At 47.1% G+C, this 17212-nt stretch overlaps 1 protein-coding gene across 3 annotated transcripts in view; it reads right to left on the minus strand.

The window, feature by feature from the left end:
• USP42 (ubiquitin specific peptidase 42) overlaps window positions 1-17212 on the minus strand; it is a 76939-nt gene that overhangs the window by 38884 nt on the left and 20843 nt on the right. Inside the window, exons 1-3 of one of the 3 annotated variants that reach the window (XM_058711081.1) lie at window positions 9506-9655; window positions 4895-5144; window positions 2174-2374 (exon numbers count right to left, since the gene is read on the minus strand). In XM_058711081.1, coding sequence (XP_058567064.1) covers window positions 2174-2374; window positions 4895-5135 — 442 coding nt within the window. In that variant the 5' untranslated portion in view covers window positions 5136-5144; window positions 9506-9655. Of the gene's footprint in view, window positions 1-2173; window positions 2375-4894; window positions 5145-6440; window positions 8057-9505; window positions 9656-17212 lie in introns of those variants that run through there. The other 2 variants (XM_058711082.1, XM_058711083.1) reach the window with 2 other exon arrangements.

Here is a 17212-nt window from a genome sequence, read left to right on the forward strand (position 1 = left end):
GCAAGACAGTCTTTGCAAACTACATATCTGATAAAGGACTTGTACACAGAACATATAAAAAGCTCTCAAAACCCAACAACAAGAAAACCACCCAATTTTAAATCAAGCAAAAGCTTCAGCCAAAAAAGTATACAGATGGCAATTAGCTGTATGGAAAGATGTTCAACGTCATTAGTGAAGTGCAAATTAAGATCACGGTAAGGTAGTACTTGCTATACCTATTAGAGCGGCTGATGTTGGAAAGAATGACCGTGCCAAATATTAGGCGACATACGGGACAAACTTTCATTCACTGCTAGTGGAAATGTAAGATGCCATGATCCCTGTGTGAAACAGACTGGAAGTTTATGTCCAGGTTAAGTACATACATACCATAGGACCAAGCCATTCCACTCCTACATATTTACCCAAGAGAAAGGAAACATCTCTTTCCAAAGACCTGTTTATACACGTTCACCACAGCTTAATTTGTGACAGTGCCAAATAAGAAACAACCCAAACGCCCGTCAACAGGTGGAGAGACAAAATGTGGCACATCCATACGATGAAATACTACTCAACAGTAAATACTGTTGATACATGTGACAACATGGAATAATGTTGAAATGACCGTACTAACTGAAGGAAGCCAGGCAATGTGTGAATATATGCCTACATAATTCCACTACATGACACTCTAAAAAATACAAACCAATCTATAGTAGACAGAGAGCATATCAGTGGCTGCCTGGGCTGGAGGGGATGCGGGGCAGGAAGGGGTGGAAGGGAGTGATTTCAAAGGAGTGCTGGGAAACTTTAGGGGGTGATGAATACATTCATTATCTTAATTGTGGTGATAGTTTCATGGGAGTATGCAAACGTCAGAAGGCATCAAACATATATTTTAAATATGTGCAGTTTATATCAATTACACCTCAATAAAGCCAAATAAAGGTAAATATTCCGAAATACATATATAACTACGTATAATAAACAAATGTACCTGAATTACATACGTAATTATGCCTTGATATACCTAAACAAAGGAAAAACAGAAAGAAAGAGAAAACTACCAATAGCATAAAAGACAGGCACCCAATTCTGGACACCCGGAGCTTCTGAATTTTTGTGTTGGTCCTGTCTCTCACTGTCCAAGTGCCAGTGCTGGGTTTTCATCCACACCCTACTTTCATTAAGTGCAAAAGTGATGGGAAAGCTGTCTGTGGGGAACGAATTATGAACTCAGAAGGGAGAAAATGAGGGCAAACAAAACGTTCGTTCTGTAACTTAAAACCCCTTGGCATACCAAATACCTCTGGGCAGTGAGATTCTAGGTGATTTTCCTTTGGTTTATTTAAAATTTTCTGTACTTTCCAAATTCTTTACAAGCATTATTTTGCTCTTTGGGGGGAAAACAGTTTTAAAAGAACCAGTTTAAATTCTCAATTAAAGAACCATTCGAAAAGAAACCAAAGGCGTTCTCACCCTGATAATTAATGAACAGCACCTGAACACACACAAATCTCAGTATTAATGTAGATCAAAGAACAGGGAGGTTTCGCTTAAAAGGGATGAAGGATGTTTACAATATATTTACAAGGTCAAACCTCAAAAACTGGCTATGTCCTAACTTCTGAGTTCCACTAGTCAACCACTGAGCTGGTTGTCACCTATTAAAGACAGATTTTAACTGATTTCCTGCCCTTCAGGTTGAAAGCTGAATTCACATACCAAAGGGAAAGTCCTGCATGGATTTCCAGGAGGCTGGGGGCCGTAACAGGAGGTTCCTCTCCACGAAGGCTTATAAGCCTGTAACTGAATCAAGCCTTACAATACAGGATGGAAACCGGGAGAGGCAGCATTTCTGAACTCTGCTTGTCCCGAGCTGTCGGTGGCAGACATTTATGTCACATTTTTTAGCAAGTGTAGAAAGCCAGCAGGGGGTTCAGAAATGCCAGATGCTGATAAAATATGTTTCTTTTTAAACAACTTCACAGGTCAAATTAGGTGCAAAACGCTTTTGAAGCAACCTGAGTACAGTTCTTAAGAGTCCTCCTCAATGGTTTCTAAGAGAACCAATTTCCTAGTGATCATAGAATTCTTGGCTTAAGTCTTCACTTTCCCTGCACAGGAAAAACGGAAGTAGGCTAGCACGCCACAACACTACACAAGTAACATGACCCAGAACACTTACATGTCTTGGAGTGCTCATGTGATAGCATGTAATTGGCAAGAGGCGGCGTGTAAGTCAAACACTGCAATGCTGCATTGGCAAAACAGGTGTTGCCCAAATTCTGGAGCCCGGCTCCAACTCTGTGAGTTTGTTGCCACTTAAGACAAATTTTCTCAGATGGGAAAAGAACTTTTTGTGGAGGAGCAATGCCATCACCTAGGGCTAGAAAAACAAACAAGAAATATTTAAAAACAAAGCTTTACATGCTTCTCAAGCTAAATAAACAGCAACACATCAAACGGAATCTGATCAGGATTAGGTCACTACGAGCTAACCAGAAATACAGGGAAGAAAGGGACGTTTTAAAAGACAGATCTTAGAGGGGCGCCTGGGTGGCTCAATCCGGTAAGCATTCGACTCTTGATGTTGACTCAGGTCATGATCTCTCGGTTTGTGAGATCGAGCCCCGTGTGGTGCTTGTGCTGACAGCACAGAGCCTGCCTGGGACTCTCTCTCTCTCTCTCTCTTCTCTCTCCCTCCGCCCCTCCTGCACACACACGTGTGCTTTCTCTGTAAGAAATAAACATTTAAAAAATAAATAAGTGAAAGATCCCTGAATGTGGGAAATCTAAATAATTTGCTTTCTTCAATAAGCAAACTGCAAGGACAAAATGGGATGTTAAAAAAAAAACTTAAAGACACTTGCCAAATGCAAAGTATAGACCTTGTCCGGTGATTTCAACAAGCCAGCTGTTACAAAAAAAGTATATGGCAATCAGAGAAATGTTAATGTTGACGGGATTTTTAATATAAAGATGGTTTATTTTTTTTTTAATTTAATGCTTATTTATTTTTGAGAGAGAGAGTGCAGAGGGGTAGAAACAGAGGGAGGGAGGGAGAGAGAGTGAGAGAGAGAGAGACACACACACACACAGAATCCGAAGCAGGCTCCAGGCTCTGAGCTGTCAGCACAGAGCCCCAGGCGGGGCTCGAACCACACGAACCATGAGATCATGACCTGAGCCAAAGTCAGACACTTAACCCACTGAGCCACCCAGGCACCCTGATGTTTTAATTTTTAGGAAATAATTATTTATGTATAACACTAAAATATGAATAGATAAAATATGAAGTCTTGGGCTTGCTTTATAATGCTGGCGAGGGGAGTAAATGGGGGAGGGTATAACTGGCTATGAATTGATAAATGTCAAAACTGACTGATCACTACATGAGAGCCCACTATAATTACTTTTACATCTACTTAAAAGTTTGCCACCACTATACATACAAAATGCAAAGTCCACTCTCTGTAACATTTGCTGCGGATGCTTCTACTCAGTGCCACCACCACCATCACTGCCCTCTTCACCAGCAATGCGCTTACAGAGTCCTTAGCAGCTGTCAAACAGTCTCGATTCTAAGACCTGGTAGTGACGTCATCCCCATCTGACCAGGAAGGAAACAGGGTCTGAACTTAGGCTGCTGGGCATCACTACTGACATTCACAAGTACACTGTACGTGGTCTAAAAGGTTTTCGTTTTTCTATTTTCAAGGCTTATAATAAACAGATTACTAATGATCACCACGTTAAAAGAACTCAGGTGAAGCTCAAAAAACAACTTATTCAGGAAAGTTCCCCATCATCCATGCGAAGACTACTTTTTCTGAAGTTGGCCATGTTCTTGGTGCCGCCAGATGCCGAAATGCCTTAATGGAGGATTCTCCATTTTAAAAGAGAAATTAATGAGTGTGAGTGCGCACAGGTAGGCTTCAGCTCAGTGGGAATGGAAAGCAAAACCAGGAAAAAAGAAAGGAGTCCCCAGAGAGTGGGGGAAGAGCTCCCAAAAGGGCATGGCAGGGTGATGGGAGGTAAGGCCTGAGGAGGAGAAAGGAGCCCCAGCAAGTAACGGGAAGCTGGAGTCAGCGAAAAGAAGTTCTGTGGGAAAGTCTTGCTGGTGAAGGTCTCTAAACTCTATGTGTAACATTCAATTACACTGTTTATTTTGTGATATAAATTTTCCTCCCACCCAAACACCTTCAGCAAATCACCTCACAATATCACATTTACTATGAGGGTGCAAAACAGCATTAAGAGCCACATTATTCTAAGCCAAATGACTATCTGAGCAGGAACGAAATCTACTTTCTTTGTATTTCAAAGCTCCAAATTCACAAGTCTCAGAAGGACCCACTAAAGCGTCAATGTCTCATTTAACCCGGTGAGTTTTAACAAATGTAACATTTACATTATCTCCTCTCTTTCAAAGAGCTTTATCACCACAGATGATTTTAACTGGCAAAAAAACCCCACAAACCAAAAAACCAAAACCAAACAAACACCCCAAGGTTGGGTGGAGCCATTTGACAAAATGCAACCATTTTAAGAAATACCTTTGAAAATTTTAAAACACAGACATCTACTTAGGGAACTATGGTTAACTGAGAAGTTAACCAAAGGCTTGCCCACCCCAAATCTCACCAAGATGAAGTTTATCCTTCAAAAAATAAGTAACAAGAGAAACTACGAATATTTTAATAATTAAACATAATCTGCGCTGTTACGATACCTAGCGAATCAGGAGCAAGCAGCACAGGAAAAGGACGCCTGCCAAATAATGTAACTGCTGGCACTCAGGTGGCAGTCTATCTTGGCAAAAGGAACCCCCCTCTGAGACTACCGACCAACGGACAGCATTTATCCAAGAGCTTCTTGGAATGGTCCTGTCTCCAAAAAGTAGTACCTTGATCCTTTTGTGGTGACGGCTTTGATTTATCAGGTACAGACGAACTGGAATAAACTACAGCACCAGGTACTGGTCCTAGAGAAAGCGTGTGATTTGACACATCATTTAACGAAGACACGGCCCCCCAGCTGGCAGAACCTGCATCCATGTCTCCAGGTGAGGCCGCCTCCGAGCTGCCAGGCTGATTCTGATAGGCTGGTGGGTCTGAGGATTCAGAAGCTTTGTCAACTATGGTCATTGTTCAACTCTGCAAAAGATGAAACGCATACAGTTGTTTCATAAAGTGAGAAGAGGAATCTACTTTATTGTGAGATCTTAGAAAATTATCCTAGCCACACTTAATTACTGTCAAACAAGTCACCGTAATATAAAGGCAGCAGTATTTTTTAGGTCTGAAATCACTTCCTTGGGACAGTTAGCACTGCGCTCATCTAAACATGTCGGCATTTTTTAATTATAAGCCCTTCAATGAAACATTTGATTAGATCTTGTCATTCTATTCCAAGACCTCTAAAAGTCTCACATTTCTGTTTATAATCAGGTACCTCAATTTCCAATTCTGTATGTTTACCAAGAACCTACATATTTTTTTCCTCCCTACTGCTTAAAACTAGCATGTGAAATGTGCCAATCCATTTGACTCAATTTTAATTTCATACAGAATTCATCAGGGAAAAATCTCAACTCCATGAAGAGAAAAATCTAGCTTTAATTTTGAGCTTAAAGTCCAAAATGACTTGTTTGAAACACATTTAAAAAAAAAAAAAAAAAAGCAAGTCTCACGGCATCTGGGTGGCTCAGTGAGTTAAGCATCTGACTCTAGATTTTGGCTCAGCTCATGATCTCTCGGTTCGTGAGATTGAGCCCCGCATGGGGTTCTGTGCTGACCGTGCAGAGTGTGCTTGGGATTCGGTCTTCCTCTCTCTCTGCCCCTCCCTTGCTCGCTCATTCTCTCTCTCAAAATAAATAAACTTAAAAGAAAAAAAGCAAGTCTCACATTTGAAAATTTTTTCTGAGTAGGCTCATTTACACGACTTTTTTTAAGTGAAGCCCATATCATAAAACATTACTGACATCAAACCTGAACACAAATACTTATTATAAAAGTAATCATGTTTTCTCTCTGGATCTTATTTCTCAATCCTGGGGCTACTACTAATTAAGCATTTTCTATGTGCTGGACACTGTGTTAATCATGAACACACATTAACTTAAACTTCATAATGGACCTGACCTGTGAGAGACTGCACAGACTCCACGGGGTCTATAAAACGGAGCAACTCTGACCCAAACTAGTCAGTCCCTGGGACAAGGCACCCGGCCCAACATCCCCGGCTAGGGCTCCCTCCAGCTCTATGGACCTAGTCAACGGAGTACAGGAATGTAAACTGCCCAGGGAAACCCAATCTCGTGTGCCACTCCTCCGTAAGTACCCTTTCTCCCTGGCCTGGCCCGGCGCCCCCCCACCCAGCATCTTAACACCCAGACCTGTCGCTGCCTGACCCGGGAACCTCTCCACACGCTCCCCACCTTCCATTCTCACCTGCTCTCTCTGGGCTCTCCCTCGCAGTTCTTCCTCGCCTAACTCCCCTCCATCCTTCCACCTCCGGCCGGTTAACACTTCCACTTTTCAGTTTAGAATCCATCTCCTCTGGGACGCCTTCCTTGACGACACCCGTCCCCCAAGGCCGGGTCAGAAGCCCTCCCGCAGGCCCCCACGGCAGCCTGGTGCGGATTCTACGGTAGCACTTCCGCCCCGACTTACTCCACGGCGGCCCCACCCGTTGCTCCCCATCATGCTTGCATTTCTGTCCCCTGACCTGGCACCCAGAACGCTTTCCACACAGGTGCCCAACAAACGAATGAATCCCGAGGACAGGAAGGAACCGGCGTTTGCATTTAGCACCGGTTTGTGCTCAGTGACTTGCATACGCTATCTCATTCACATACTGTATCTCGTTTCTACTCTGAAGCAGGAATAGCCTTTAAAACGTGTTCTTAAAAATATTCAATACAGTCAAGTTTAAGGGTGATAAACGTCCACATGTGTGCCACCTCAACAAATGCTGTGGTGCACAGTCTGCTCACAAGAAGGTTTAAAGAAAAGCCTCAATTCTATTGTAATTTAAAATTACGGCATAATTATAGCCCCCCGCCCCGAAAGCACAACCTTGAGAAATTTGGGGGATCTTATGTAGAAATAAAAAAAAATAGACGTTAGAGTAGATCTTAACAAAATCAGAAATGAATTGTAAGTCAATCTAAGATACAGGATCTTCATTCAGGAAGAAAGCTTGAGCTGTGTTATCCAAATAAAGTCTACTCCATGGAACACAGTGAAGGCAAGAGTAAGAAAACAAAAGAGAGGAAGAGGAGGAGCAAAAAGAAGAAAGCCAAAACAGAGTACTGAGGAAAGGTTAATTCAGCCTTATTTACAATAACATTTAATAGCAAAAACCTCGGTTTTCCCAGGATAAACATCCCTTCAGGACAATCATTAACAAATGACCAAATAAAGCCATTTTAGTTGCTCTGATTGCCATGGGGGAGGGGGGGGTGTCTTAAATGAAAATAATTAAGGAAAGCCTACTACTCAATCATCAATAACCATTTACCATTATAATTTGGGGAAAACAAACCCAAACTATCCATTTGTCTTCATTTGTATACTCAGCCAATGATTACTTATTCTAAAACCATCAAGTATCAAACTCAATTATGTCTGCTACAGAGATAACCCTTCTAGAAGCCAAGCAATACTGTATACAACCTAAGACTCATAAGATTCATAGGGTTATGTGTTCTTTACTCTCAGTACAACTTCTAAGAGTTACTGTTATATCAGGACTTTTAAGCAACTACTTCAAAGAAAAGTTAAAATTTCTCTCAGCATCTTGTGATGATATACAAAAAGTTACAAAACCATGTGTGAAATAAACAAGTACACGAATCAAGGTTGGATGTGCCGGGAGGAATGAGACAACAAATCGGCTTTACAAATGTTTCCTTTGCTTTAACTACAATCTTTTATTCAAAAGTTTTTAAATGCTCAGTCCCTTAAATGATATTTCTATCAAATACTAGAATGCATTATTCTTTCTCGTTTTAAAAATAAGCATATGGCTGTTTTAAACCTTGTAGCACTCCACATAAAGATAACAATATCAATATATGTTAAAAAAAAAAAAAGGAAAAAAACTGATACACTCTGCTTCTTCATAAACAATGTAATCCACGTTCTTGTAACATTTCTACTTAAGAGGAAAACACACAAGCTTTAAAAAGATAACAGCCTTGATTTCAATTACTTTTCAGTAAATTAAACGACTAGCCTTAAACCCTTACAAACCACTGTGGACTTGATTCAGTGATAAGAAAAGAAAGCGAAACTGACCTTAAATAAAAAACAAATCAGTAAAACTGATTATTCCTATCTCCTATGCACTTTGAATGAGTGATAGTCAAAAGAGTAAAATTATAGGTTCAAAATTTACGACTCAAAAATCCGGAGACTCCACGAAAATGCACGAGAACCTGTAACACTGCTGTTACCTTGAAAAAGAGGTGTTAACGAAACAGTTTCTCGACCAGCTTTACTGTTACCTGAGTGTATCCACTTTAAATAACCAACATGTTTCCCCATTAAACAAGTAAACCCTGAGGCCTCCCTGAACAGAAAAGAGCTATTCAACAAAAGTGATGTCTACTGCATTCATTATAACAAGGTGAAAGTCCTAGATTGTAAAACTTCGGTCCCGTCAAATTTTCATCTCAAACATCTGAAACTGATCACCCTCTCCCGCGACCCCCTCCAGGTAACCTGGCTCTTCTTGCCCCGAAAATAAAGAACAGGACCGAGGCGCACACGCTTTTGGGGACGCGCCGCCGGGGCCGGCCGGCCCCTCCTCTCCGCCCCCCCCCCCGCCTCCCCCGAGGGTGCCCGCTCCGCCCCGGCGGCCGGCGTGGGGAACTCGGACACTCGGTGGCGAAGCCAGGTGGACGGCCCCGCGAGGGGCGACCGGCGTGCCGCGAAGGGGCGCCGGGGTGGGAAAGTTTGTCTGTCTCCGGGGGGTGGAGTGGGGGTGGGGAGGCGAGCCCGGGGCTCCGAGGGCCGCTCGGGGGCGGGAGGTGGCAGCCACGCGGGGGGCGGCGGGCGGGCCGGGGACGCCGGGCTCCGCGGCCGGCGGCCGGCACACGCCCACCGCGGGCGGACCCGTGCGGGCCAGGCCGCCCCGGAGCCGCCCGCCCGGCCCGGCCCACGGGCCGAGGGGGCGGGCTGGGGCCGGGTGGGGGCGGGAGGGCAGTGTCCATAGCAACCAGGGGGGGTCTGGCCTCCCCGCGCAGCCCGGCTCTCCCGGCGCCCGACCGCCCCGGCCGCCGCCCCCTCCCCAGCGGCCTGGCCGGGCCGGCACAAGCGGCGCTGCCACCGGCGCCGCGGGGTCCCGGGCGGCCCGCGGCTGCGGAGGGGGCGGCGGGCGAGGGGCCGCGCCAGTCCCCGGCGGGCCGCGCCGGCTCAGGGGCGGCCGGGCCAGCTGCGGCCGAGGCGAGCGGGGCGCCCGGCGGGCCCCACGCCGGCCAGCGGCGGGCGGGAAGGAGGCGGGAGCTTACCTGACCCGGCTCGGCGCTCGCTCCATCCCCCTCGGCCGCCGCCGCCGCCGCCGCCGCACACAGCCCAGCCGCCCGGCGGGGGACAATGACGTGCCTCCATCCGGGCACCGCCGCCGCCGCCTCCGGGTCAGCGCCGCGCCCGCAGCGCCCCGCCGGGCCGCCAGGGGGCGCGCCAGGGCCGCGCCCGCACGCGCCGCCGCCCAGGGGCCGTCGCACAAGAGGCGCGGCGCGCAGCTAACGGGCCGGGCAAGCGCGGGAGGGGCCGTCGTCAAAGCGCCGCGGGCGCAGGCTGGCGCGCGCGTCACTGGAGCGCCGGGGCGCCGCGGAAGGGGCGCGCTGATTGGCCGAGCCAAGCCGCGCGGCGCGGGCCGGGGCGGTCCTTCCCCCCGAGCGGTCGGCGGGAGCGGATCGAGCGGCGCGCGGCGGCCGCGGGGCCCGAGCCAGGCTGTGGCTGCGCCTGGGCCCGTCTGGCCTAAGCGGGGACGCGGCGGACCTGGGCGCCCCCCAAACGGACGTGGCTCGGGGAGAGCCTCTCGCGCGCGCCGCTACCCCTGCGGCACTCGTCCCTCGGCCTAGCGACCCAGCCTTTAAGGACGCCGGAGCCAGCCGGGCGCCAGCTCGCAGACTTCATAAATTGCGTGACCGGGAGGGGAGAGTTTGAAACCTGGCTCCGGAAAAGGCCAGGCCCCTGCCTTTTCCTGGACTGCGCCTCATCCAAGCACTGCACACTCCTTGGGGCACCTAGACCAGGTCTTGCTCCCCATTGCCGGGTCCATACTCCCCACCACTTACTGGATGTCTCCACGGCGAGAACTAATTAATTCAGCGCTGCAGCGCGCCTCTCCTTCGCGTCCCCGCTCCTCCCTGATGGTCCTGGGAGGACCTTCTCTGCTTTAAGGACCAGGCACTCCTACACTAACCTGAGTCCTTCCCATGGCCTAACTAACCCCTTACACCAAGCCCCACCCGCCCCACCTATCCTGGGACTGTGACCCGGACCCTCCCGGAGGCTACCTCCTCGCCACGCCCATTCCCTCAGTCTCCTTTCTGCTCCCCTCCTAGTCTTTACTCTCTTTTCAACCGTTATTTTTCTGTGACTTCCGTGATCATCCTTGATCTTGAAAAAACACAGGTCAGACGTTGCTTCTGCCTCTTCTCGACCCACAGAACAGTCTAAACTCCTACACCTGACACTGAAGCCCCGGTGGCCTTTCCTCTTGTGTGTGTCCCAGCCCAAAGAGACATCTTCCTACAAACACCCTATTCCTACATCTGCTTCTAGAAGCCCTGCTTGAACCCACCATCAGAATCTTACTGCTCCCCCTACAGACCACACATATTTTTATGGTGGCACTTAATTCACTATTGTTAGGGAAAGAAATCACTTGTGTGATTACAGTATCACCTGTGTGCTTGGAGCAGAACACTGAAGTCGTTTGAGGACACAAAAACGGGAAAGGTGAATTCCAAACCTCCAAAATTCAGTGCCCACTTTTGGGATGAACACCGCAACTTCCTGATGAAGAATGGTTACGGAATTTCACCTTCGTGGCCCTTTCAACACTAATAAGAGGTCTGCAAGAGCAGGAGGGCCATAGGCATGGACACAGTAATTTACTTGCCTTCCCCAAATGACTTTCAGATGATTAAATACAGAAGGAGAAGGAATTAAAGAGCCAGATCCTTAATATTCACCTAAGTCTTGTGGTAGTTCAAACTGCTACCCTTGGAAGTCACAGGAGACGTTTGCCTTCTAATTTCATTTTCCATTTTGCATTCCGTTGACAAGATGCCCCACAGCCCTCCTCTTAATACAGTACCTGAGCAACTTAGATAGGAAAGGGGGCTTTTTACAACACCACCCCTTAGCGTTCTCTACCAGACAGGCTCTTGTGGGCGGGGTTACTGACCCCTCTCCACCCTCCTCTGTGCCTTGAAAGCAGAGGGCTTTTTCCTCCAAAGAGTTTGAGTCCCGATTATTATAACAGACTGACAACATAAGTGGAGAGGTTGCAAGGGATATTAGGAAGTCCATGAGCTGGTCTTTAACTGAGATAGTAAGCCAAACTGCCCCAGAAACTTGTTTTCTTCCACAAAGTGAGCGCTATTTGGAGATTTCACTTTGCCTCAGTGCTGACAAACTGTGTGACCTACAGAGATCACTTAGCCTGTTGCCTTTATCAAAACTGCCTTGGATGTGAGGGCGATCTGGCTGCGACATCTGTCACCCCATTGATCGCCAGGGTTGATTCGGCTGATCTGGCTGGCTAGGCGGGTGTCCCCTTCCTCCCTCACCGCTCCATGTGCGTCCCTCCCGAAGCTGCGCGCTCGGTCAAAGAGGACGACCTTCCCCGATAGAGGAGGGCCGTTCTTCCGTCAAGGGTATACGAGTAGCTGCGCTCCCCTGCTAGAACCTCCAAAACAAGCTCTCAAGGTCCATTTGTAGGAGAACGTAGGGTAGTCAAGCTTCCAAGACTCCAGACACATCCAAATGAGGGGCTGCACGTGGCAGTCTGCCTTTCTTTAAAAAAACAAAAACAAAAAACAACTGCCTTTATGCTGGAGGCAAACTCACCCCAAATGCCCCACCTCCCAATTCAGATAAAGAACAGAAAGTGTCCCAGTGATACATTAGATTTTGCGAGAACCTCCAGACACTTAGGGAGCCTATAGCGGGTGCTGTAAATGCCCCACCAGATCCCCTTTATCCCGCTGATGCACCCCTTACCCTCCCAGCTGCTGAGTGTTAGCTGCTAATAAGCCACAGCTGCCCCTTCTCTCACCAGCTGTTCCTGGCTGAAGGGGGAGCTGCCTCATGGGGAAGTTGACTTTGCCTCCCACCCCCCCCCCCCTTGCAGCCTACACCGGTGGCCTACTGACAAAGAGGTCCTGAAAGGCCTTGCCTCGAGTTGTGACCCAACTAGCAGTGCAGCGCAGGCTCCAGAGGTCCAGTTGGATCAGAAAGAAGTTCGTCTTCCACTACATCCCTGCTTGACTCCTTCCCTGCCCTCTTCCTTCCTTCCCTTTCCCTCCAGAGCACACCCTTCATATAGTACGTGCCCCTGAATTCTGTTTCAAGCCTGGCTTAAGATGGCAGGTACCAGGAAAGGTCCTAGGAAGCAGACTCTAAGGATAAGATTCCAGGTGACAGGTGAGACACTGGTCGCCATGAAGCTGTATAAAAATCCCACCCAGGGGAAGATGGGATGGAAGGTGGATAGAAGGGCATAGGCTGGCCTATTCAATCTCCCTGGTGTTTGGGAATGTGGGGAAAATAGTCATTGAAAGAACTGTGAAATTCGATGACTGGTCCTTTAAAGAAGGAGCATGGCAGGTCCTGAGCAGTTAGTCATCAATATAAAGCAAAGCATAAAAGCCAGAGAGATGTCTTAATGCCTTGTCGCAACCATCATCTGCAGTCAGAGGACAGGCAGTCCTGAGGACCAGGCCCAGGGGTCCACTTAGAAGAAGCAGAACTATAAAGTGATGGACTCAGAGGGGCGCCTGGGTGGCTCAGTTGGTTAAGCGTCCAAATCTTGATTTTGGCTCAGGTCATGATTTCTCGGTTTCGTAAGTTTGAGCCCTGCTTCCGGTTCTGCACAAGCATCATGGAGCCTGCTTGGGTTCTCTCTCTCTGCCCCTTCCCCACTCACACTGTCTCTGTCTCTCTCAAAATAAATAATTGAAACTTTAAAAAAAAAAAAAAAGTGATTGACTTCTCAGCCATAGTTGGTCTCCAACACCAAAGTCAGGGCTCAGATAAAGAAGAGGTAGAACACCAAGACTAGGGACAATAAGTTAACCACAATGAACTTCAGATTGCTCTGAACCCTTTGGGCTTTCAGAAGCGGCCCAGCCCAGCCCCCCAACCTAAAGACGAGCCAGAAGCCTCAAATGAGACAAGTAGTCTACAATACAGTGCTTTCTTTAGGATCTGCCCACAGGCCCCATGGCCACCAGACCGTCACTAAGGTTAGGTGTCAGTATGGCCCGATTGGATAAATGTTAGGCCTACTTAGGGAGGAGAGGAATGATACATTGAAGTAGCCAGGGCCTGGCTGATATATACCAGCAGGACCGTAAGTAATCCTGTAAATGGATCTCAAGGGGCTCGATCAAGAGGAGGGAAGCGGTAATAAGGGATATAGAGGCACCCTCCCACAATACTGATCTAACACTTTGTCAAGGGCCTCCAGTGGCCAGTACTGATACACTGTATGCATAGTACTTGGCAAAAAGAAGTGAGTCACACTAAGTCATGACACACCAAGAGTTCCATGGAAGATAGTGGAAGAAGGGCTCAATAGGCCGAGGGAAGTGAACACCGGAGAATGGATACTACCAACTGACTATCATACTTGCTGAAAAGGCCTGGGGGGCACTTTGCTTAACAAGGCCAAGGGGGTGGGAGCACCGTCAGCTTGAAGAAACTCAGTGGTGGCTATCATCTGTAGGCCAGAGGAGGGATAGGATCCTAGAATGACAGAGGCTGAATGGCAGCACTTACCCCTCAGAATCGAGGTGGGCATGAGTGGGCAGCAGGATCAGAGTGGCATATACGAGCATCTGACTCGCAGGGATCCACGGAGGAGGCTAACAGATCATGGGGCAAGGTAGATGGGCAGTCAACAAAGACATACTACCTACAATCAAAGGATATATATATGTAAAATCTGGATGTGCAGAAGGCTGAGGTCACCTGACTTTCCCAGTGGAAAGTCAAAATCACCATTTGATAAAAGAGAAGCCAGAGAAGTGTATACAATAGTGATTCTCCAAATCCTTCACCAAAGAAGGATTTAATTGGGTTTAAAGGATTAATTGGCCATTTAATTGGGTAACCATACACTAGGAGAGAGGAATACCTGGATATTTCTAAGCCGTTGGTTTAGAGAGACAATGAGGACAGATGGGAACCCAAAGCACCCCCAAAGCTCCTTTTTTGCTAAGAGAGTAGTAACATATGGGGACAAGACACACATTGGATCTGTGGGCCCCAGCGGTCATTTCCCAAGTTTCCAAACTTAACATCCAAATGGTCATACTTCCAGGTTGACAGAACCCTCACGTTGGTTCCTTGACCTGTAGAGTATGAGCCAGTCGAGCAGAAAAAGCAAGGTGGAAGCCTTCACCCTCTCTTTGCCCTCTCTGGCCAAAAGAATAACTCTTCAGGGAATGGCTGAGAATATTGGTGCTGTACCTTATGGATATAAAGGCTGCAGGGCTATTGGTCTTTGTCACATGCCCATTTAACTCACCAGTCTCGCCCCTGAAAAAAACTGAATGAGTCAGGGAGGATGACAATCGACCACTGCGAGTGTAACTATCAAGGACTCATCTAGCACCAACTTAATTCCACCACCCAGGCCACCCTGTCCCTGGGAACTCCACACCCACAATAGAATGGAGTACTTAGAATCTCTCAATCTTTGCCCTACGCCCCTTGGAACAAACAAAACCAGGCCCTTTACCTCTTACAGCTTTTACTCACCATCACTATGAACAAAGAGGAAATAAGATAAACATGAAAAAAATGGAGTAGTCATAAAGCACATTCAAAAGAAGTACCTACAGTATTTTGACACAAAAAGAAGAAAAGAGGGCTCAGATGACACCATCAATAGACTTGTCCCTGCAGCCTGGGCTGAGATACAGTCATCACAGAGTGCTGTTTGGGGACAGACAGACTAGATATAAATTCCAGCTCCAGCTTTTATTTATTAGTTGAGTTCTTTGGTCTTGCTTTGGACTCTCGTGAAATGAAAGGCTTGTTTAACTTATCAAAGCCGACTTTATCCTAATGGATAATTAACACCCCCTGCCCCCAACCCAACATAAGATATTAAAGCCCAAAAGTTTTCAAGAAAAGATACATTTGATTTTCTGAGGACCACAGTCTCCTATGAAGGAAATCTGAGACTATGACTCAACAAATCTTAGACCAGGTTTATTTTGAGGTTAATAGATCCCAAGTCACTCCTTTATGTATTGCCAAAATATTAATTTAGAACCCAGAATAAACCATGCACTGGAGATACTGTATCTACTTTCCAGAGGCCATTCTGTTTAGAATACAGAGTTATACATAATTAGTTACTCCACATTGTGACAATGCTCTAAATTAAGAAGGTAAAGTTTTTCAACGTTTTTTATTTATTTTTGGGACAGAGAGAGACAGAGCATGAACGGGGGAGGGGCAGAGAGAGAGAGGGAGACACAGAATCGGAAGCAGGCTCCAGGCTCCGAGCCATCAGCCCAGAGCCCGACGCGGGGCTCGAACCCACGGACCGCGAGATCGTGACCTGGCTGAAGTCGGGCGCTTAACCGACTGCGCCACCCAGGCGCCCCAAGAAGGTAAAGTTTAGAGGCGTTGGGAATAACCCTCCCAGTAGATGACATTCAGGAAAAATTTTATGAAGGCGGTGACACTGAAGATGGGTCCTTGAGGGTTGAATAGAACTTTTTACAGGCAAAAAAGGGATGGGAAAAGGATGCCGGGATTTGAGGAGCAAATACTATTTGGGAGCAAAGTCTGTCCCCCCTTAGATCTGTTGCCCTTAGGGGCGCCTGGGGGGCTCAGTCAGTTGAGCGTCCCACTTCGGCTCAGGTCATGATCTCACAGTTCATGGGTTCGAGCCCCGCATCAGGCTCTGTGCTGACAGATCAGAGCCTGGAGCCTGCTTCGGATTCTGTGTCACCCCCTCTCTCTCCCTCTCCCCAACTCTCTCTCTCTATCTCTAAATAAATGTAAAAAAAAAAAAATTTAAGAACTCTGTTGACCTTGGAAATGTGCACAAATGAACACTGATAATACAGTTGGTAGCAAGGAGAAGGTTCAATGTGTAACTTGATTCAGCAGACTAGGGGTTTCAAAGGAGAAACTGAGTGGTCTAATCAGGTCTAACTGGCTGGTCGAGGCTATAAGGAAAAATCTCACTTCCTAGATTTACAATGGAAATAAACACCTGTCCAATTCATGAACATGAATGCATGTTATTCTAAACAATGATTAGACACAGTCCTGGAAGTTTGCCCCCCACCCAAAAAATCCCACAAGATATTTCAATCAGAATGGAGAAAACGTATCTTCATCTGTATACCGCAACTTGAAAAAAAGAGAAAATATGTGAGCCCCCTGAAGAGTTTTCAGAAAAGTGGCTGATTAAAACATGAATATAAAACAATCAATTGAATGTGAATTTACTTAATGCTATGGAATTGTACACTTGAAAATGGTTACAATGATGAATATTTTTTATTTATTATTTATTGGGGGGGGGGAGGGGCAGAGAGAGAGTGAGAATGAGAATCCCAGGCAGGCTCCACACGCGGCTCCACGGGCTTAGCGTGACTACTTCCACAAGCCTGGCTGAAATCAAGAGTCGGATGCTTGACCGACTGAGCCACCCAGGCACCCTGATAAATTTTGTGTACCATTTTACCACAGTAAAAAAGCCAACCGAGGGGCGCCTGGGTGGCGCAGTCGGTTAAGCGTCCGACTTCAGCCAGGTCACGATCTCGCGGTCCGTGAGTTCGAGCCCCGCGTCAGGCTCTGGGCTGATGGCTCGGAGCCTGGAGCCTGTTTCCGATTCTGTGTCTCCCTCTCTCTCTGCCCCTCCCCCGTTCATGCTCTGTCTCTCTCTGTCCCAAAAATAAAATTAAAAAAAACGTTGAAAAAAAAAAAAAAAGCCAACCGAAATCTATATA

The sequence above is a fragment of the Neofelis nebulosa genome, chromosome 18 (assembly GCF_028018385.1).
Source record: "Neofelis nebulosa isolate mNeoNeb1 chromosome 18, mNeoNeb1.pri, whole genome shotgun sequence".
Lineage (NCBI taxonomy): Eukaryota > Metazoa > Chordata > Mammalia > Carnivora > Felidae > Neofelis > Neofelis nebulosa.